General features: G+C 47.9%; 1 protein-coding gene across 1 annotated transcript; it reads left to right on the top strand.

Annotated features, from left to right (window-relative positions):
* Positions 1-3,226: 3,226 nt before the first annotated feature.
* On the top strand, positions 3,227-23,931 carry rin3 (Ras and Rab interactor 3; the record flags this gene model as incomplete). Its single annotated transcript, XM_080541074.1, has 15 exons — positions 3,227-3,253; positions 11,779-11,923; positions 12,522-12,718; positions 15,016-15,130; positions 16,046-16,118; positions 16,702-16,793; positions 17,217-17,668; positions 17,793-17,916; positions 18,153-18,296; positions 19,085-19,807; positions 21,006-21,208; positions 21,552-21,657; positions 21,952-22,083; positions 22,705-22,868; positions 23,602-23,931. The coding sequence occupies 15 exons, from the start codon at positions 3,227-3,229 to the stop codon at positions 23,929-23,931; spliced, it is 3,027 nt and encodes a 1,008-aa protein (XP_080397200.1).
* Between the last annotated feature and the right edge of the window lie 13 nt (positions 23,932-23,944).

Below are 23,944 nucleotides of genomic sequence, written 5' to 3'. Positions count from 1 at the left end.
TGGTGTCGAGAAGTGTGAATCCAGTGGGAGTTAGTGATCCAGTGATGGGGTTAGTGGTGGCGGTGAATACTGTAGTCCGGTAGTGGAGGCAGTGAGAGGTGGCGGGGGGGGGGAAAGCAGCGGAGGTCGGTGAAAAAATAAAATGAAGTGAAGGCGGGGGAGAAGGCGGGCACACAAAACAAGGTAGACGTTGAAAACAAGGAACTAAAGACACTTTAAGACAGGACACAAAAAGACAGGACAGAGAAACAGAAGCGGCAGTCGCAACGCGGATGCCAGCGGTGCTCTGAACCCGGAAAAAGCATTGTAAGCCCCCTGGGTCGGCCAGCAACCCATCCCCCAATACCTCACTGACATTCAGTCACCACACCCCTTCCTGGAACCTGCAGTCCCTAGGCAAGGGCCTACTCTCCACCCCCCGCACCAACCTACAGACCTTCGGGGGCAGAGCTTTCAGTGTGGCAGCTCCCACCCTCTGGAACTCTCTCCCCACAGCGATCCGCAACGCCCCCCCCCCCCCCCCCCTACCCTGGACACCTTTAAATCTGCCCTCAAAACTCACCTGTTCTCTAAGACCTTTGGCCTCTAGTCTAGTTTGTCACTCTCGTTGTCTTTGTTTCTTTGTTTTGTTTTTTTGTTCTGACTGTCTGGCTATGAAATCTGTAAAGCGTCCTTGGGTCTGAGAAAGGCGCTATATAAATCTAAGATATTATTATTATTATTATTATTATTATTATTATTATTATTATGCAAGCCCCATGGGTCAGCCAGCAACCCATCCCCCATCTGCCCCACTGTCATCCTTCTTCAGAGTTTGTGTTTCCCAGACGCAATGTGAAGAGAATACGATGATACTACTACTACTACTACTAATAATAATAATAATAAATGTTATTTATGGGCGCCTTTCAAGGCTCTCAAGGACACCTTACCAGACAGTTTAAAACCACATATCAAAACATTAAAATCAACAAAGCAAAATGAGATAAAAACAGCAAAATCAGATATAACAACAAACAAAATACAGGAGATCAAACCAAGTAAGCCATTGTGAAAAGGTGTGTTTTAAGACTGGATTTGAAAGTGGTGAGAGTGTCAATATTGCGTATGTTAGGTGGCAGAGAGTTCCAGAGTGTTAGGTGGCAGAGAGTTCCAGAATGTTAGGAGACAGAGAGTTCCAGAGTGTTAGGTGGCAGAGAGTTCCAGAATGTTAGGTGGCAGAGAGTTCCAGAGTGTTAGGTGGCAGAGAGTTCCAGAGTGTTAGGTGGCAGAGAGTTCCAGAGTGTTAGGTGGCAGAGAGTTCCAGAGTGTTAGGTGACAGGCAGAGAGTTCCAGAGTGTTAGGTGGCAGGCAGAGAGTTCCAGAGTGTTAGGTGGCAGAGAGTTCCAGAGTGTTAGGTGGCAGGCAGAGAGTTCCAGAGTGTTAGGTGGCAGAGAGCTCCAGAGTGTTAGGTGGCAGAGAGTTCCAGAGGCGGGGAGCAGAACGGCTGTGTCGGATTCTAGCGCAGACACACACGTCATATGTGGGGCAGCCAGCTTGTCTCAATACACGTCACCTGTCAGTCTGTCTCCTCCACCAGTGTTTGGCATTTCCTGTTAAACCTCGACTGAACTCTGTTGGAGTCTCCTAAGTCATATGGGATTTTGCACGTCTATTATTTCATGACGTCATATGATAATACAGGGGTGAGAAAAGTGCAGGACAAACATGTATACATGTCAACTCAACAGGACAGGTCTGAAATAACTCAAATGAAGTTAAGAAGTATTCTGAGGAGCCTGCTCAAGATGCAACGGCCAAGGGTGCTCTGGGAGAACTGACTCGTGTGTATTAATAAACTTGGTGTTTACTAGTAACCGGGGGCGATGCCTACGCCCTTGTGTTGTGTACCCTGGTCGACACATCCACCTTGGCATTGGATAATGCCAGCTCGCTTCCCTGTCAACAAAGGAACAGGAAACCAGATGGAGAGTTTTTTTAGGTGCACAACTGCACAACAGAGAAAGAGAGAAGGAGCTGGAGTGTCCCTCTACGACACCAATTGTTTCCTGACTCTCTGCTGCCGGCCTTCCGGAACGGAAACGTTTGGACACCCCTGGTGGGGGGTAGGGAGTACTGGAGGAGACCCTGGGAGCGATGCGCTGGTGCCTGGTGTGCCAGCTGCTATTTATGCTCTAGATAGAGTGTGGAGGATAGGGCAGGAACACAGTTGGGGCGGCGGTGTGTGGGGGGGGGGTAAAACAATGCTCCTGGCGGCAGCTCTCATGGAGCATATTCTGTCCTTGGAGGAAGAGCATCGGTTTCCGTGACCTTTGACCCTGACTCTCTCCCGCCGGAGGTTCTATTGGACCCAAGCCAGTGAACACAAGCCACCAGCCTTATGGTGTCAAGATAAAAGTGACAATAGTATAGGATGGGGCAGCTGTGTCTCAGGAGGTAGAGCCGCCGTCTAATGATCACAAGGTTGGCAGATCGGCGGTTCGAGCCCCGGCTGGCCACATGTCGAAGTGTCCTTGGGCAAGACACTGAACCCCAAAAAATTGCTCCCAGTGAGCGGGCCGGCCGGCGCCTTGCATGGTAGCTTGCCGCCATTGGTGTTTGAATGAGTGTGTGAATGGGTGAATGAGAGGCCGTTGTAAAGCGCTTTGGATAAAGGCGCTATATAAGTGCAGTCCATCTTCAGCATGTAAGTGACAGATAAGACAGCTATACAATTAGCAGTATAACTAGTAATAAAATATATAGTTCAAGTAGTAAAGTGGCAGTGAGCTTAAGGTTAAGGTAGTCTGTATGCATGGGGTCTGTCCAAGTCTGGCACCAGCGCTGCCATTTCGGAGCAGCTGGTTAGTAAGAGAACGCGTGTAGAAAGAAAACAGTGTTTATTTCAGATAGCCTTCCTTCTGTAGTGGAATATATTATTATCCTCATTTCCAGTGAAGTAGCTGCCATCTAGTTGTGACATTTTTTTGTTTATCCCGCCCCTGCGTCACCCAGCGTTGATGACGCTGATGGTTCTGGTTACACTGGTGTGAACGCGGACTGGTTCACCACTTAGCAGCTCGCTGCCAAGCCGCTAGACAAACACACTGGACCGAAAGTCCAGCAAAAGTTCCGCCACGCACACGCGCCGCTGACTCTGAGGTAACGTCGGTGGTGAGTTATTTCAGCTTGTGCTTTCCCCCCCTACTGGTCAGCTATGACAAGTTTAGGCTAGGTAAGGGCACCAATGGATGATGTCATCAGCATTCGCCAGGTGAAGACAGGTGCATGCTTACCTGTTGGACACCAAGCTGAAATCGTTTTTTTTTTCCCAACAAGCTTTGCTTTAAAATTGTAATTGCTTCATTAACTTTGGAAAGGAAGTTGGGGTCCCTTTAGAATCGTTTTCTTTTGTTTGGGTTGTCGTGACATATGTTGTTGTTGTTGTTGTTGTTGTTGTTGTTGTTGTTGTTGTTGTTGTTGGGAAATCTTTTCCACCTGCTTTGTATCATGGCGTTAGCGACGTTAGCCTAGCATTTACTGCTCCAAACATCCACGGTCACTCATTCATCCTCAAGCAACAACAACAACATCAAGAAGAAGCAGTCGACTACCGTGAGTAACCCAATGCTGGTTAAATGAAGTGAATTAAAGTGAAGTGAGTTATAACTTGTCTGGGTGATTGGAAGGGCCTGATAGACTTGATAGGGGAAAAGGCTGTTACAATTCGTGAGGTTAGAATTATACGTTTTTTTTTTACATAATCTGATCCATTAGGTGTTTATTTACATTTACATTTTTGGCATTTAGCAGACGCCTTATTCCAAAGCGATTTACAATCAATACATTTGAATGCTAAGCATGTGAATCATCAATCCACCATTCGTGGCAGGAAGAGTAATCCAGCTCAGGCCCGGGGCCATTGATAGAAGGAGAAACCTTCTTCTATCACCTTCTTCTAAAACCTAGTTGTTTGTTGTTTTTTAATACTGGAGAAACAGAGAAACCGTACAAGGGGTGCAATAGAAGTTCTTAGGGACACAGTAGAGGGGAAAGCGGGTGTCTTCAGGAGACGCAGTGCTGGGGGGCAGTAGAAGTCTCAGGAGGAGCAGTTAAGGTGTAACCTGAAGAGATGGGTCTTCAGTCTACGACGGAAGATGGGTAGTGACTCTGCCGTTCTGACAGCCGTGGGGAGCTCATTCCACCAGCGGGGAGCCAGAGTTGTGAAGAGACGTGATCGGGCAGCACGACTGCTGTGCAGAGGTGGTGGGGCCAGTCGGCCAGCCGAGGTGGAGGAGCGGAGTGAGCGGGCTGGAGTTTGGGGGGTTACCATTTCCTTCAGGTAGGCAGGGGCTGTCCCTTTAGCTGCCTGATATGCAAGCACCAGGGTCTTGAATCTGATGCGAGCTGCTATCGGGAGCCAGTGCAGGGTGAGAAGGAGAGGGGTGACATGAGAGTGTTTGGGGAGGTTGAATACCAGCCGGGCAGCAGCATTCTGGATGAGCTGCAGAGGTCTAATGGCGGTGGCGGGGAGCCCAGTTATTGATGCCTGTGTGGTGTTATTTTAAAAATGTTTACATTTTTGAGTTAGTAATTCATGAAATACAAAGGTTCCATCTCACAAAACATAATGGAATGTAAAAACTTTGACTCTCTCAATATCTCTGAACTGCCCTAAACGGAGATAGAACCTTATGATTCTAAGCTCACAAATTCCTTTGAGATTCTGGTCCATGATGACATGATTGCATCATCAGATTTTTCAGGTACACGTTCAAGCTGTGCACCTGAATCTCCCTTTCTACCACATCCCAAAGGTGTTCTATTGGATTCAGATCCAGTGACTGGGAAGGCCGAACCACTTTGAGACGACTTTTGCTTTGTGTCATAGTGCATTATCATGCTGGAAGTAGCCATTAGATTAGAAGATGGGTAAAGTGTAGCCGTGAAGGGATGCACATGGTCAGCAACAATACTCAAATAGGCTGTGGCATTCAAGCAATGATTGATTGGTGTTAACAGGCCAAAAGTGTGGCAAGAAAACATTCCCCACACCATTACACCACCTCCATGAAAGAGAAGGTGTGTCCCTAATAAAGTGTTCAGTGAGTGTAAGACTATGGTTTTACTACCCTCTGCCAATGACTCCAAAAGGATGGGAAGCAAGTGGTATGGCGTACATGAAGCTGGGTTCATAGTTTGCAAAGCAGTGTAAAAACAATGACACAGTTCCAGTTGTTAAAAGGGTGCAATAGTGCCCTCTACTGGTGGGAGTTGAGAAAAACTTACGGCACCGGGTATTCCCAGGCGGTCTCCCATAGTACTGACCCGGCCAGGTCATTCAGAACGGCTCTGTGGAGAATTCCATGTTACCAACAAGCATATCCAAGCCAGGAGGAATACACCAATGTACAGTGTACAGACCCTTTCTGTCATTGTCTTTTAAACATATTTTTGCTTATATATTGTTGTGTATTACATTGTTGTTTTTATTATATTGTTGTTATCTTTATGTCCTATGCACCAACCACACCAAGTCAAGTTCCTGTATGTGCGAATCTACTTGGCAATAAAAAGGATTCTGATTCTGAATACAACAAGTGTTAACATGTCATTTTATGAAGTTTTAATATGTTTTCAGGCGAGAAAGTAACCACATATATGCCCAAAATGTGTCCAGTTTATCAAAATAACCTGTTTATACATCTGATCTGACGATTTTTTTCGTCTTCTGTTCCTAGCTACATTACGGCTGCGTTCGTAAATTCGCCCTGGGAATCTGATCAGCACTCATGGAATGCCTCTTGTCCAATCAAATTACCTGGTCCCTTTATGACGTTGAACCCAGTGTGCGCTCTCAGAGCGAATTTACGAACGCACCCTGCGTTGCTTACATACGTTGCTTACTTACGGAGTTCGACAGAAACATTGTAACATAATAACAAGTTGTAAAATGATTTGGGGGGGCCAATATCTTTAGCTAGCTCAAGTAACTAGCTTACTATATTGTTGTCTTAACAGTTGGTAAAATAACATGATTAAAATAAATATATATGAGCAATAACATATCGTGGGCTTGCTGCAGCAAGCACAATACAACCAACTTGTCCGTCTGAAGCGACAATACTGGGATCATTCGTGATTGGGCTACAAGCAGCAAACCCGGATTATCCATATATTGCATCGGGTGAATGCCCTGGGGCACCAGCCAATGGGGGGGCACCAAATTATTCGGACAATGAATAGACCTTTAAAATATTTGGGGCACATTTTTAAAATATAGGCTATATTTACTGGAAGACATCCACACAGATACAAAACTAACGGTTATATTTAGGCTATCATATAAATAATAAGATAAATCATTGCGAGTGCCCCACCCCCAGTCACAGACAAGTGCCCCCCCCCCCAATCACAGACAGGTGCGCGATGACGCAGTGACGCCAAACTATCAACTAAGAAATCAAAATGGACAGGCGACAACTGAGTGGCTCTGCCAAGCGAAAAATTAAGCAATCCTGTCTTGTTCAGCGCATTGATGCATACAGGGCCCTGAATGGACTATTTGGCGTTTTGTTTGATTCCGACATGGACCGCGATTCTGTGCGTAAACGCGCTACTGCGCTCTCCTCCACATATCCAGATGACCTGAACAAAAACTTTGGAGATGAACTTATTCAGTTCAAGGATTTTGTGCGGGAGGAGACAACCCGTTCACCAGAGGAGATGCTTCAAATCCTGAGAATACATGGACTACAGACGACGTTCCAATGTGTGTTTGTCGCACTGAGGCTCTTCCTTACCGGTAAGGCTTACTTATGATTATTTGGGGCTAATATGACGCTGTGGCTGATTTGGGCCTGTGTGATGCACAGGGCTATAGCCTACGTCTGATACAGCATCACGAAGGTGAGCAGAGCGGCAAAGAGACAGGCGCTGTTTATTTCCATTTTTGGACTTGGTTGGTATTGAGCTTGTTTTATTGTAGTATACAGTATGTGCATTTTCCCCCTTTGTTATGGTTTTGCATGTAGTCTCAGGCCATTTATGATGGAAATAATTAGCCTATATTTAGAAAGTCGTGTTGCATTGGGATGTGAGTTGCATTCAGATTTGAGCATCAGTGTCAAGGCTATACTACGGCATTAGGCCCAACTGGGATGAGCCTGTACTGTAGTAATATGCTCTTGTAAATCTATGGTTTTTGTAACCATAGTAAATATCAAATTTTCACTTGCAAAGTAAAAAAAAAAAAGTGTGTGTGTTGGGGGGGGGGCACACATCAAGTCTGGTCACCCTAGGGCTCCCTAGGGGGTTAATCCGGGCCTGACAAGCAGTCAAATACTAGGCGAACATGTGTGTAAGACACAAATAAACTTGGATTTCATGCATTTCAAGTGGCATCTTTGTAATCATGACGATGTAGTCATGTCTAAGAATGCATTTCACCATGTTAATTCCCAGTATAGTGAAAATACCACCGCTCATCCGTGATCAGATTTAGCTGAGGTGCTGCAGCTGAAGAGTATCAAATAGAGTGCAAAAAAGCAGCATCTGCACACTCAAATCTGTGCTAAAAACGATGTTTATTGCAAGCTTTCGGTCCCCAGGCTATCGGACAATGTAAACAACAGCTGTATGACAAGTTTGTATGACGTAGTTTGACGAGGCTGAAAGCGCACAGGGTTGCCAGATGGGATTGACAATTTACAGCTTAAACTTTCTATAACCTCAAAATCAAGTAGCCCATTCGGCGGTAACCAGCCCCATCTGGCAACCCTGGGCGAGAAATGCATTTTGGGGATCCAGTACTCCAGAAGTGTACAGTCGTAACACACTTAAATTATTCCGAAAATATTGCTTGGATACTAAATTTCTTGCATACTCAAATCTCGCATACTGTACAGTGTGAACGCTCTCGCCTACTCAAATCTACGTCATATCTAGTATGAGTATGCTAGTATGCTATTCCGAACACAGCCTTGGTTGTTAAGTCGTGACGTGTTTCCGGGTCCAAAGTTGGCGCTCTCTTAAAAAGGGGCTGTCCAGGAGTGAGGGTCCTTGTGTATTTTGAGAAGAAGATATAAATAGTGTCTTGGTTGATTCGGTCCATACAGAAAATCGAACTGTTTTTTGTTTATGTATTGTTTTTCATGAAGTGTATGGATTATTTTGCGGAGAGTTGTTGTGTCTGGGGTTTTGGGGTTTTTGGTTTTTTCCTGAGTGGGGCAGTCCCACTCATATTTTTCATTTTATTAGACAGATGCAGTGAAGACAGACAGGAAAGTAAGGAGAAGAAGGGGGAGAGAGAGAGGGCATGTCAGCAGATCATGGGCGGGATTCAAACCTATGACGACATGGGCATAGTGCACTGTAGACCGCGGTGATGGACCACTGGACCACCCCAGACCACGTGTCTGGGTTTGTATGCTATGTGTAACGAGTTTGTATGTTCTGTGGTCTGATGTGCGCTCCGTGTCGAGTATTAAAAAAAGAATAAAAATGTGGATCCTTTGTCAGCTTATTTTATTATGATGGTGTGATTCTGTTTGTACGGAGCCCCCCTGGGGTCACATGGTAGAAAAAAAATATTTGATGTGTGAATCCGTTACTAAACAGAGGGAACGGATTCACACATCAAATAATTTTTTTCTACCATGTGACCCCAGGTGGGCTCCGTATGTTTGAGTTCCCTAACGGCTTGTCTTTCTGTCTTCCTGTCTTTCTTCTTCTTGGGTTAGGTGTTATATTAGGTGTTTTTCAGTCAGTAACAGTTCAGTCTGTATTTGTTCAGTGTCCAATCGCAGTTCACCTCAGAGGCCACAAGATGTCATACTTGCAACTTATAGTGAATATTGGCTCTCTCTCCTCTCTCTCTCTCTCTCTCTCTCTCTCTCTCTCTCTCTCTCTCTCTCTCTCTCTTCTAACATACCACCACAGTGACAGGAAACATCTGCTGTGGTTTGGTTGAAGGGGGATGGGGGGCAGGGTTGGGGGCGGGGGCAGGGAGGCGGGGGGGGGACGCTATGCTGCCTCTGTTGAACACAAAGCGAAACAGGTTTCTAACTCGGACACTAAAGTCAAAATCATCTGTTTAGATTCTCCTCAAAGGCATCAATATACACAGACTGAGGAAGAGTTAGGGTTAGGGCAAGGTTAGGGTTAGGGCAGTGTTAGGGATAGTTAGGGCAGTGTTAGGGTTAGGGCAGTGTTAGGGATAGGTAGGGCAGTGTTAGGGATGGTTAGGGCAGGGTTAGGGTTAGGGCAGGGTTAGGGATAGTTAGGGCAGTGTTAGGGATAGTTAGGGCAGTGTTAGGGATAGTTAGGGTTAGGGCAGGGTTAGGGATAGTTAGGGCAGGGTTAGGGCAGGGTTGGGGTTCGGGTTCAGGGTGGCTGTAGATGTCTAGGTAACCCTAGGTAACCCTGTAGATGTAGTTGTGTCAATAATACTCTTTTCAGAGCAAAGAAAAACAGAAACAACTGTTGAGGAGCAGAAAGAGAATTAAGAGGGGGAGAGGGGGAGATTGTTGATATAATGTTCAAGGCGGTAAAGGGGGAGGGGCCGACCGACTACACTGGACAACCCTGACTGAACACCACCGCAGACAGGAAGGAGAGAGAGAGAGAGAGAGAGAGAGAGAGAGAGAGAGAGAGAGAGAGAGAGAGAGAGAGAGAGAGAGAGAGAGAGAGAGAGAGAGAGAGAGAGAGAGAGAGAGAGAGAGAGAGAGAGAGAGAGAGAGAGAGAGAGAGAGAGAGAGAGAGAGAGAGAGAGAGAGAGAGAGAGAGAGAGAGAGAGAGAGAGAGAGAGAGAGAGAGAGAGAGAGAGAGAGAGAGAGAGAGAGAGAGAGAAGAGAGAAACAGACAAAAAATACTTTTCCTGTCACATCAGCAGCCATGTTTAAGATGGAGGGAGAATCAAGAGAAAGAGAGAAAGATTAAAAAGAGAGAGATGGTGGAACCCTCAATACACAAACAAGGTTTTGAGAGTTCCAGGCGTTCCAGAAGGACTCAGGCATTCTAGAAGGACTCAGGCATTCTAGAAGGACAGAAGTTACAAGTTTTCCATCCGGACGAGAGGATGATGGAACCAGCTACTCCCCCTAGGTATGCACAGCCTGACCCTGACTAACCCTAATCTTAACTCTGACCCTATCGCTGTCTAGTACTACCCTAACGCTGTGTTCTAACCGTGTATAGTCAGTCACCCATAAAAAAACAGCCCTAACTTTCTCTTAATGTTGTCTTAAACCTGACACTAATGTTATTTCATAATCTGGCTGTTGTGTTGTTTTAAAACATTCGACTGGAGCTTTATTGTCTATATTCACTGTATGTGAGGTGTAGTAGGAGTAGGAGTATACTAGTAGTCTAGGAGTAGTAGTAGTAGTTGTACATAGTAGTAGTAGTTAGTAGTAGTAGTAGTAGTAGTAGTAGTAGTAGTAGAGTGTGTATTCTCTGGTGTCTTACTCGACTGAAAGTCTTCCCACACTGGGAGCAGTTATATGGCTTCTCTGTTTGTATATGCTTTGATGTTGCTTTAGGATGCTGTGTTCTTGTGAGCCTGTGGTTGCTTATGGTTTCTTGATGTGGTGGGGCGGGGAAAAAAACTATTAACTTCCTTTCTCTATCATTTTGGACTGCCTCTGGCCCTAGCATAGATTATTTTCTTGCGATGACTGATGGATAGATGATTCACTTACTTAGACAAATGTATTTGTTTTAAGTCGCTTTGGATAAAGGCGTCTGCTAAATGCCAAAAATGTAAATATGTGACAGGGTCTGGTTAAAAAGTAGGGCATGGTCATTTTTCATTTTTTTCCAGATTATGAAAGTGCTGATAGTGTAAGCTTTCAAATGATGTGTCATACATTGAAATCTGAAAGTGATAGTTGAAGATGATATGCTTATTTGAATGTTGGTACACCTCAAACCAAATACTGGAACATCTGAACATCTAACTGCATGTTTAGCACAACACGCTGATAGAACACCAACATGGTAAAAACACATAACTACACATAGTTAGATGATCACACAGTCCTTGCTTTTGAACACGTCCTAAAACGTAAGTTTGTTAGCAAGCCATGTATCACTTACCCAGTAGCCTATGGCAGACAAGATAGTGATGCCAATTCACAAATGTATAAGTATTTAGTGATCCTAAAACTGTTAGAGCAGGCTCTTCAACACTTAAACTTTCATAATATGCAAAAAAACAGATTTCTTTTCATTGCGCGACTTGAGAATTGCCGACATGCGTTTTGCATTTTCACCAGACCGTGTTACATATAATAGTAGGAGTAGTACAGTATTAGTATAGTAGTGGTAGTAGTAGTGATAATAGTAGTAATAGTAGTAGTAGTACAAGTACAGTATTAGTGGTAGTAGTGATAGTGTAGTAGTAGTCGTCGTCGTAGTAGTACAGTATTAGTAGTGATGATAGTATATTATTATTAGTAGTAGTTGTATTGTAGTGTTGTTATTGTGTAGTAGTATGTAGTAAATGGTAAATGGACTGCACTTATATAGCGCCTTTATCCAAAGCGCTTTACAACGGCCTCTCATTCATCCATTCACACACCAATGTCGGCAAGCTGCCATGCAAGGCGCCGGCCCGCTCACTGGGAGCAATTTGGGGTTCAGTGTCTTGCCCAAGGACACTTCGACATGTGGCCAGCCGGGGTTCGAACCGCCGATCTGCCAACCTTGTGATCATTAGACGGCGGCTCTACCTCCTGCGCCACAGCCGCCCCGTAAACTCCTCTACACTCCTGAAAGTATACTCCTCTACATCCACAGGGTCAGTACAGACCCAGGACCAGCACCAAGAGCTGTGGGACGCAGGCCTGCGCCCTCCCCAGGACCCACCCCAGGACCCTCCCCAGGACCCTCCATGGCACCACCCTCCTTCCCCCCGGCCTCCATAAGCTCATCTCCACCCCCAGTTGCACTGCCCTTCTCCCCACCCCTCCCATCAACCCAGCCTGCTCCCCTCACCTCCCCTCCGTCCCACTGCCAGCCCCCCTCTGCCCCTCTCCACCGCCTCCCATCAAAACCCTCTTTTCCACTCCAGCCAAGACCTCCTCCTCCACTGACAAAACCCTTGTGTGTCCCCCTGTCTCCCTCCCTGTCTCCCCCAGTACCAAAGCCCTCCCCCTCTCTGTCTCCCCCTCTCCCCACTCCCCTGACTCCCTCCCTGTCTCCCCCAGTACCAAAGCCCTCCCCCTCTCTGTCTCCCCCTCTCCCCACTCCCCTGACTCCCTCCCTGTCTCCCCCAGTACCAAAGCCCTCCCCCTCTCTGTCTCCCCCTCTCCCCACTCCCCTGACTCCCTCCCTGTCTCCCCCAGTACCAAAGCCCTCCCCCTCTCTGTCTCCCCCTCTCCCCACTCCCCTGACTCCCTCCCTGTCTCCCCCAGTACCAAAGCCCTCCCCCTCTCTGTCTCCCCCTCTCCCCACTCCCCTGACTCCCTCCCTGTCTCCCCCAGTACCAAAGCCCTCTCCCCCTCTCCTCAGTCCCCTGACTCCCTCCCTGTCTCCCCCAGTACCAAAGCCCACTCCCCCTCTGTCTTCCCTTCTCCCCACTCCCCTGTCTCCCTCCCTGTCTCACCGAGTACCAAAGCCTGCCCCCCCACCTGGTATCAGTGTTTTGGAGAAGCTAATTAAAACATGTCCCGTCTGGCTGCAGCTGGGGATGAGTCAGCAGCAGGCCTCCATCATACTGCAGAGAGAAAGACCTGGGGTGAGACACATACACACACACACACACACACACACACACACACACACTCTATGACTATAACAGTGTTAACTATGACTGTAACAGTGTTGACTATGACTGTAACAGTGTTGACTATGACTGTAACAGTGTTGACTCTATGACTAACAGTGTTGACTATATGACTGTAACAGTGTTGACTCTATGACTGTAACAGTGTTGACTCTATGACTGTAACAGTGTTGACTATATGATTGTAACAGTGTTGACTATATGACTGTAACAGTGTTGACTATATGACTGTAACAGTGTTGACTCTATGACTGTAACAGTGTTGACTATATGACTGTAACAGTGTTGACTATATGACTGTAACAGTGTTGACTATATGACTAACAGTGTTGACTATATGACTGTAACAGTGTTGACTATATGACTGTAACAGTGTTGACTATATGACTGTAACAGTGTTGACTATGACTGTAACAGTGTTGACTATAGACTAACAGTGTTGACTATATGACTGTAACAGTGTTGACTTTATGACTGTAACAGTGTTGACTCTATGACTAACAGTGTTGACAATGACTGTAACAGTGTTGACTATAGACTGTAACAGTGTTGACTCTATGACTGTAACAGTGTTGACTCTATGACTGTAACAGTGTTGACTCTATGACTGTAACAGTGTTGACTATATGGCTGTAACAGTGTTGACTCTATGACTAACAGTGTTGACTATATGACTGTAACAGTGTTGACTATATGACTGTAACAGTGTTGACTCTATGACTGTAACAGTGTTGACTATATGACTGTAACAGTGTTGACTATATGACTGTAACAGTGTTGACTATATGACTGTAACAGTGTTGACTCTATGACTGTAACAGTGTTGACTATATGACTAACAGTGTTGACTCTATGACTGTAACAGTGTTGACTACATGACTGTAACAGTGTTGACTCTATGACTGTAACAGTGTTGACTATATGAATGTAACAGTGTTGACTATAGACTGTAACAGGGTTGACTATATGACTGTAACAGTGTTGACTTTATGACTGTAACAATGTTGACTCTATGACTGTAACAGTGTTGACTCTATGACTGTAACAGTGTTGACTATATGACTGTAACAGTGTTGACTATATGACTGTAACAGTGTTGACTCTATGACTGTAACAGTGTTGATTATATGACTAACAGTGTTGACCATATGACTGTAACAGTGTTGACTATATGACTAACAGTGTTGACTATATGACTAACAGTGTTGACACTGTGACTGTAACAGTGTTGACTATGACTGTTACAGTGTTGACTATAGACTGTAACAGTGTTGACCATATGACTAACAGTGTTGACTATATGACTAACAGTGTTGACTATATGACTAACAGTGTTGACACTGTGACTGTAACAGTGTTGACTATGACTGTTACAGTGTTGACTATAGACTGTAACAGTGTTGACTATATGACTGTAACAGTGTTGACTTTATGACTGTAACAGTGTTGACTCTATGACTGTAACAGTGTTGACTCTATGACTGTAACAGTGTTGACTATATGACTGTAACAGTGTTGACTATATGACTGTAACAGTGTTGACTCTATGACTGTAACAGTGTTGACTATATACTGTAACAGTGTTGACTCTATGACTGTAACAGTGTTGACTCTATGACTGTAACAGTGTTGACTATATGACTGTAACAGTGTTGACTATATGACTGTAACAGTGTTGACTCTATGACTGTAACAGTGTTGACTATATAATTGTAACAGTGTTGACTATATGACTAACATTGTTGACTATATGACTGTAACAGTGTTGACTATATGACTGTAACAGTGTTGACTATGACTGTAACAGTGTTGACTATAGACTGTAACAGTGTTGACTATGACTGTAACAGTGTTGACTATAGACTGTAATTCTGTTGACTATATGACTGTAACAGTGTTGACTTAATGACTAACAGTGTTGACTTAATGACTAACAGCGTTGACTCTATGACTGTAACAGTGTTGACTATATAATTGTAACAGTGTTGACTATATGACTAACATTGTTGACTATATGACTGTAACAGTGTTGACTATATGACTAACAGTGTTGACTATGACTGTAACAGTGTTGACTATATGACTGTAACAGTGTTGACTATGACTGTAACAGTGTTGACTATAGACTGTAATTGTGTTGACTATATGACTGTAACAGTGTTGACTTAATGACTAACAGTGTTGACTATATGACTGTAACAGTGTTGACTATATGACTGTAACAGTGTTCACTATGACTTTATGCTCAGATCTTTTTAGTGCGTAAAAGCTGTGATCAGAAGATGATGGTCCTGTCAATTCGGCTCTGTGGCCAACAGGGGGAGACACACGTTCAGGACCTTCTGGTTAACCAGGAACAGTCATGTAGGTAACCTCACTTGACCACTATTGTTCACTGCAGGGGAGTAGGGGGGGGAGGTGGGAGGGAGGTAGGTATGGGGGAAGGACAAGGGTGAGGTGACGTACTCGACTCGTCCAAACCTTTTCCTTTCTGTTGTTACTAAACCTCTGCAGTACTAGGTGCACCTGACAGCAGCAGAGCATTTAATTAAACAGGGTTGGGGTTAGGATTAGGATTGGGGTTGGGGTTGGGGTTAGGATTAGGATTAGGGTTTGGGTTTGGGTTAGGATTGGGGTTAGGATTGGTGTTAGGATTAGGATTGGGGTTAGGATTAGGGTTGGGATTAGGGTTGGGATTAGGGTTGGGGTTAGGATTGGGGTTGGGATTAGGGTTGGGGTTAAGATTAGGGTTAGGATTTGGGTTAGACCAGGATAACAATGTGACTAGGGTCAGGGTTAGGCCAGATATGACTGCAGTGACCAATAGGACATTGATCCAGTAGTGTAGTCTAGGTGATACGCAGGACTACGCCGTATACCCACTAGGAAAGGCCAACGATTTCCATATACCCACTTAAAAATGTGTGAGGATACGTAACAGCGTTTTGTGACAGAACTTTCACTTTCATTCATAAAATTCACCCCGTCTGTGTTACGAAGCACTTAACTTTTGGACCGTTGGGACTGACTATAGCGTCATATACCATCAACAGGGGGAGATGTGACATGATTAATATGCAAAAATGCAGCACTATCATGCACAGATCAGCCTTCTAACATATATATATAGTTAGACAGGCAGCACAGATTTATTTTTATGGCGAAATGAACGATATGAGGCTGGGAGGGGAAAATCACAGTATACCCACTAGAAAACACTAGACTACACCACTGTCACAACACGATCCACTGTTGATGAACAGTTCCTCTCCGTTGCAGTGATCTACTTGGAGAGTTCCGTCCTGGTTTTTGACAACATCTTCAAACTCGTTGCTTTCTACTGTATCAGCCGGTAAGAACCTAACCAGTCGGTAACACCCTAACCAGCCAGTAAGACCTTAACCAGCTGGTAAGACCCTAACCTTCTCCTGTAACAGCCAGTAACACCCTAACCAGGCAGTAAGAACTCAAACATGTAGAACGATGTTATTTACAGAATGTTGACCTCTGACCTAAGGGATGATGTTAATGTTGACCTCTGACCTCAGGGATGATGTTAATGTTGACCTCTGACCTAAGGGATGATGTTAATGTTGACCTCTGACCTCAGGGATGATGTTAATGTTGACCTCTGACCTCAGGGATGATGTTAATGTTGACCTCTGACCTCAGGGATGATGATGTTAATGTTGACCTCTGACCTCAGGGATGATGTTAATGTTGACCTCTGACCTCAGGGATGATGATGTTAATGTTGACCTCTGACCTCAGGGATGATGATGTTAATGTTGACCTCTGACCTCAGGGATGATGTTAATGTTGACCTCTGACCTCAGGGAAGATGATGTTAATGTTGACCTCTGACCTCAGGGAAGATGTTAATGTTGACCTCTGACCTTAGGGATGATGTTAATGTTGACTTTTAACCCTTTCAGTGATGTTCTGCCCTTCACCCTGAGGCTGCCTTCGGTCATCGTCCAGGCAACCAAGTATGAGGACATGGAGATGATCTCATCATTAGGCTCAGGTAGAGTGAGTTCTGATTGGCCAGGTTAGGCTTGGATTTTTTTTTATGAAAAAGAGTGTGTGTGTGTATGTCTTTAGTGGTAGCAGGTCTTCCCAAAAGAAGTAATAATGAAGGGCAACGAACACACACACACACACATTAGTGGGGGCGGCTGTGGCACAGGAGGTAGAGTTGCCGTCTAATGATCACATGGTTGGCAGATCGGCGGTTCGAGCCCCGGCTGGCCACATGTCGAAGTGTCCTTGGGCAAGACACTGAACCCCAAATTGCTCCCAGTGAGCGGGCTGTCGCCTTGCATGGTAGCTTGCTGCCATTGATGTGTGAATGTGTGTGTGAATGGGTGAATGAGAGGCTGTTGTAAAGCGCTTTGGATAAAGGCGCTATATAAGTGCAGTCCATTTACCGTTTACCATTTTCCTCCAGACTTCTGGGGATCACAGCTGAACACCCCTAGTGATGACGCTATGGGTGATGGGCGGGGCCACAGCCCCAGTGAGGGGCGGAGCTCCTGCAAGGTGCAGCTGTCTGCAGGCTGCAGCCAGCTGTGGTACGTCAACCCTGTCTTCCTAGAGGAGCACTGCAGCAGTCTGCTGCAGAACTCAGGCACCCCCCCCCCCACCCCCATCTACCGCAGCCAAAGTCTGACCAGCCCAGGGCACCAGGGAAGCCAACCCAGGTACAAACGCCCCCCACCCCGCCCCCCCCACGCCCCAGAGGGACTACTACTGCTGTCGTCTCAGGTCTCCCGCAGGTCACCTCCTCTGAGCCCCCCGGCCACCCCAGAGCTGAAAGAGGAAGGAAAGAATGGGGAAGAAGGAGGAGGAGAGGAAGGAAAGAATGGAGAAACGGAGAAAGAGACGTCAGCAGCAGCTGCAGTAAGAGGAAGCGGCAGGCGGCCACACCCACAGCGTCCTCCGCACAGACTTCCTCCTGTTCCACTACGACGCAGAGCCTCCGGCAAACAGACAGCGACTCACCCCGACCCTGACCCTGACCCAGTCCCTCAGCCTGACCCTGACTCTCACACTGACCCTGTCCCTCACCCTGTCCCTCAACCTGACCCTCAAACTGACCATGTCCCTCCCCCTGTCCCTGATTCTGTCCCTCACCCTGACCCTGTCCCGCACCCTGACCCTGTCTCTCACCCTCACCCTGACCCTGTCCCTCACCCTGTCTCTCACCCTGTCCCTCAACCTGACCCTCAACCTGACCATGTCCCTCCCCCTGTCCCTGTCCTTCACCCTCAGCCTGTCCCTCACCCTGACTCTGACCCTGACTCTGTCATTCATCCAGACCCTGTCCCTCAGCCTGATTCTCACCCTGACTCTGACCCTGACTCTGACCCTCACCCTCATCCAGACCCTCACCCTCATCCAGACCTCACCAGGCTGACAGCAGGCCCTGTCGCTTCACTGGTCTGTGTTGAGGACAGCAACATGACAGAGAGGACGACGGACGAAGCAGTGGACCAGAGCTGGGTGTCTGACTGTAGTCAGGCTGTAGGTGAGGCTGTAGGAATGTCTGACTGTAGTCAGGATGTAGGTGAGGCTGTAGGAATGTCTGACTGTAGTCAAGCTGTAGGTGAGGCTGTAGGAATGTCTGACTGTAGTCAAGCTGTAGGTGAGGATGTAGGAGTGTCTGACTGTAGTCAGGATGTAGGAGTGTCTGACTGTAGTCAGGATGTAGGAGTGTCTGACTGTAGTCAGGATGTAGGAGTGTGTGACTGTAGTCAGGATGTAGGAGTGTCTGACTGTAGTCAGGCTGTAGGAGTGTCTGACTGTAGTCAGGATGTAGGAGTGTTTTTTTTTTTTTTTTGCCATTTAGCAGACGCTTTTATCCAAAGCGACTTACAATTACGAATTACAGGGACATTCCCCCTGGAGTAACTGAGGGCTAAGTGCCTTACCCAAGGGCACACTAGCAGTGGTGTGGCTTCAGGCGGGATTTGAACTCACAACCTTCCGATCACAAGTCCAACTCACTATCCACTAGACCACCACTACCACTACAGTCCTACATCCTGACTGTAGTCAGGATGTAGGAGTGTCTGACTGTAGTCAGGATGTAGGAGTGTCTGACTGTAGTCAGGATGTAGGAATGTCTGACTGTAGTCAGGATGTAGGAATGTCTGACTGTAGTCAGGATGTAGGAGTGTGTGACTGTAGTCAGGATGTAGGAGTGTGTGACTGTAGTCAGGATGTAGGAGTGCCTGACTGTAGTCAGGATGTCGGAGTGTCTGACTGTAGTCAGGATGTAGGAGTGTGTGACTGTAGTTTCTTTCCCACTTTCAGCACTGAAGAAGAGTGTAGCTCCAGTCCCGCCCCCCCGGAGAAAGAGGTCCTCCCAGGCCACGCCCACTACACCACTGTATCCAGAGCACTGCCACGTCATAGGGGGAGGACCTCTGTCAATCAACGCATCGTCAGATGTGGTCCCGCCCCCTCGGCCAATCTCCCACCCCAGGGGCGGGACCAGGGCTGCTCCGGTGGTGGGAGGGGCCAGCAGGGCGGCAGACGTGTCCCTGTACTCCCCCGAGGGAGGCGGAGCTTCCCTTTCCGCGGAACACGACTCCTACTCCACCAGCAGCACGGAGGAGGAGGAGACCGAGGACGCCGAGGGGGGAGTGGCCAACACAAACTCAAACGAGGGGGGAGGGGGAGGGGGAGGGGGGGTTAACCCCAAGGTGACGGTGAAGAGAAGCCCGACCGTGATGCTCGACCGCGCCAAACACCGGCTGTCCATGGTCAACTTCTCCAGCGTGTTCACGGGCTTCCTGAGTGCCGACAAGAAGCTGCAGAGGAGGATCGTGGAGCTGTCGCGCGACGGCTCCTCCTACTTCGGCAACCTGGTCAGAGACTACCAGACGTTCACCACGGAGACCCTGGGGAAGCACCGCGGCAGCACGGAGATGCTGCAGGAGATGCGGCAGATGATGACCCAGCTGAGGAGCTACCTGATCCAGAGCACTGAGCTGCGCAGCCTGCTGGAGCCCCACACCAGCCTGGAGAGCCTGGGTAACCCCTGACCCCAACCCTAGCTCTTGCCCTGACCCCAACCCTGACCCTAGCTCTTACCCTAACCCCAACCCTAACCCTAGCTCTTACCCTGACTCTACTATCCATAGCCCTAACCCCAACCCTAGCTCTTACCCTGACCCTACTATCCATAGCCCTGACCCTAACCCTAGCTCTTACCCTGACCCTACTATCCATAAACATAGCCCTGACCCCAACCCTAGCTCTTACCCTGACCCTACTAACCATAGCCCTGACCTTAACCCTAGCTCTTATCCTGACCCTACTATCCATAACCCTAGCCCTGACCCTGACCCCAACCCTAGCTCTTACCCTGACCCCAACCCTAGCTCTTACCCTGACCCCAACCCTAGCTCTTACCCTAACCCCTGACCCTACTATCCATAGCCCTAACCCTAGCTCTTACCCTGACCCTACTATCCATAGCCTTAACCCCAACCCTAGCTTTTACCCTGACCCTATCGATAGCCCTAACCCTAGCTCTTACCCTGACCCTATCCATAGCCCTGACCCTAACCCCAACCCTAGCTCTTACCCTGGCCCTACTATCCATAGCCCTGACCCTAACCCTAGCTCTTACCCTGACCCTACTATCCATAGCCCTGACCCTAACCCCAACCCTACTATCCATAGCCCTGACCCTAACCCCAACCCTAGCTCTTACCCTGACCCTACTATCCATAGCCCTGACCCTAACCCCAACCCTAGCTCTTACCCTGACCCTACTATCCATAGCCCTAGCCCTAACCCTAGCTCTTACCCTGACCCTATCCATAGCGCTAACCCTAAATATAGCCCTAACCTTAACCCTAGTGGTGTGTAACGTGTGTTTTGTGTAGTGGTGTGTGTTAGTGTGTATTATGTGTGGTGTATGTGTGTGTGTAGTGTTGTGTGAAGTGGTGTGTAGTAACGCTGTGTAACGTGTGTGTAACGTGTGTGTAACGTGTGTGTGTGTCAGTGTGTATTATTTATGTTGTGTGTATGTGTAGTGTTGTGTGTGTAGTGGTGTATAACACGTGTGTTGTGTGTAGTGGCGTGTAACGTGTGTGTGTGTGTGTTGTGTTGTGTGTAGTGCTGTGTAACACGTGTGTTGTGTGAAGTGGTGTGTAGTGGCGTGTAACGTTGTGTAACACGTGTGTGTGTGTGTGTGTGTCTGTGTGTGGTGGGCGTCGTCCAGAGGCGGTGGTGGAGGCTGCGGTGTGTAAGAGTGTGTTGAAGCCCCTGCGGGAGGCGGTGTACGCGGGGCTGAGGGACATCCACACCCGCAGCGGCTCCCTGAAGAGGCTGAGGGAGAACCAGGGCGTGGTCATGAGCTCCACCACCACCGCCCTGGGCGTCACCACCAGCGTGCCCGAGGCCTCCGTCATGGAGCGGATCCAGGTCAGGGTATCCGCTGTGTCTTGAAAAGTATTAAAAGTTGATAAATACATTTTGGGAAAATCAAGACCCTTAATAAGTATTAAAAAGTCTTATCACGATTTTATGAGGTCTTGCATTTTGTAGGTATTTTTCTGAATTAGACTCTGTCCAAAGAGTTTGAGTCCTAAAAACTTTTAGTAAAAGTTCGTGAATTTATTAGTTTTATTAAAAAACAACGGTGTCACTGATGTAAACGCTTACAGCTCGAAGTGGCGGTGAGGTCTGGAAAAATATTGACACGGTCTTTAAAAAGTCTTAGAAAGGTATTGAAATGAACCTCAAGATTCCTGTATATACCCTGCAGGTGAAGCTGGCCGCCCTGCACCAGGAGTACTCGCCCCAGAGGAAGATCGACATGCTGCTGAAAACCTGCAAGATCATCTACGACTCCATGTCTGTCGGCTGCCCGGGTGAGGTTAACCCTGACCCCTGACCCTAGGCCTGACCCTAGCCCTGACCCTAATCCTAGCCCAGACCCTGACCCTGACCCCCACTCTGACCCTAGTCATCACCCTAGCTCTAACCCTAGCCCTGACCCTGACCCTAGCCCTGACCCTGACCCTAGCCCTGACCCTAGTCATCGCCCTGACCCTCACTCTGACCCTAGCCCTGACCCTCACTCTGACCCTAGCCCTAGCCCTCAGTCTCAGGCAGTAGATGTGTGTGGTGTCTGATGTCACACCTAATGATGTCATTTCCTGCAGGGAGAGCCCTTGGCGCCGACGACTTCCTGCCGGTGCTGATGTACGTCCTGGCACGCAGCAACAGCGCCGCCCTGCTGGTGGATGTGGAGTACATGATGGAGCTGATGGACCCTGCTCTGCAGCTAGGAGAAGGTTCCTACACACACACACACCTGCTCTGCAGCTAGGAGAAGGTTCCTACACACACACACACACACACACACACACACACACACACACACACATACACAGAGACACAGACACACACACACACACATACACACACACACCTGCTCTGCAGCTAGGAGAAGGTTCCTACACACACACACAGAGACAGAGAGAGAGAGAGAGAGACTTTATTGTCATTATTTTATATAGTAACACGCTGTGTGGTGTTTTAGGCTTGTACAACCTGACCGTGTGTGTCTTTGTCTCTGTCTTTGTCTCTGTCTCTCTCTGTGTGTGTGTGTGTGTGTGTGTGTGTGTGTGTGTGTGTCTGTGTGTGTGTCTGTGTCTGTGTGTGTGTGTGTGTGTCTCTGTCTCTGTGTGTGTGTGTCTGTCTGTGTCTCTGTCTCTGTCTCTGTGTGTGTGTGTGTGTGTGTGTGTGTGTGTGTGTCTGTCTCTGTGTGTGTGTGTGTGTGTGTGTGTGTGTGTGTGTGTGTGTGTGCGTGTGCGTGTGCGTGTGCGTGTGCGTGTGCGTGTGCGTGTGCGTGTGCGTGTGTGTGTGTGTCTGTGTCTCTGTGTCTATGTCTGTGTCTGTGTGTGTGTGTGTAGGCTCCTACTACCTGACGACCACCTACGGGGCTCTGCAGCACATTAAGAGTTTCAGCCAGCAGGTGGCGCCGCAGCAGCTCAGCCTGGAGATCCAGGACTCCATCCACCGCTGGGAGCGCAGGCGGACGCTGAGCCAGGCCACGCCCCCCTCCGACTCCATACAGGTACACACACAGGCCACGCCCCCCTCCAGCTCCATACAGGTACACACACACTCACACACCACAGGTACACACACACTCACACACACCAGGAGGACGCTGAGCCAGGCCATACAGGTACACACACACACACAGGTACACACACGCTCACACACACAGGTACACACACACTCACACACCACACAGATACACACACACTCACACACCACCCAGGTACACACACACTCACACACACAGGTACACATACACTCAATTACACAGGTACACACACACTCGCACACACAGGTACACACACACTCACACACACAGGTACACACACACTCACACCACACAGGTACACACACCACACAGACACAGGTACACACACAGGTACACACACACTCACACACACAGATTCACACACACAGGTACACACACACTCACACACACAGGTACTCACACACACAGGTACACACACTCACACACACAGGTACACACACACTCACACACACCACATAGATATACAGGGGTTAGTCTGCTAGGGTTAGCCTGTTAGGGTTAGCCTGTTAGGGTTAGCCTGTTAGGGTTAGGGTGTGATTACAGACTACGATATTCTATAATACAACAATCCTCTCACATACATGGTTGTCACGGTTATCCTGTCACATACATGGTTGTCATGGTTATCCTCTCACATACATACATGGTTGTCATGGTTATCCTCTCACACACATACATGGTTGTCATGGCGTTGCAGGACTTCATCACCGTGTCCTTCCTGGAGCCGGGTTCGAGCAGCCGGCCGCTGGGCGTGGTCCCGGGGAGCACGGCCCGGGACGTGTGTGTCCAGTGTGCTGAGCGGTTCTGTGTGTCCGACCCGGAGGCCTACAGCCTGGGCGTTCTGCTGGACGGACAGTACCGGCCGCTGGACCCGCAGGACCGCCCCCTCCACATGAAGGCCGGCCTCCAGCACGCCGAGTACAGCTTTGTCTATCGCCCCGGCAAGCAGACAGAAGAGGAGGAGCCAGGCAGCCAACCTCCAGAGACCCCTGAGTCTGGACCTGAGACCCCCACTGTGTCCGTCTGAGTAATGGACCACA

The sequence above is a fragment of the Nansenia antarctica genome (assembly GCF_963989245.1).
Source record: "Nansenia antarctica genome assembly, chromosome: 1".
NCBI classification, from domain to species: Eukaryota; Metazoa; Chordata; class Actinopteri; order Argentiniformes; family Microstomatidae; genus Nansenia; species Nansenia antarctica.
Note: the sequence above shows the minus strand (reverse complement) of the source record. Positions and strands in the feature narration are given on the sequence as shown.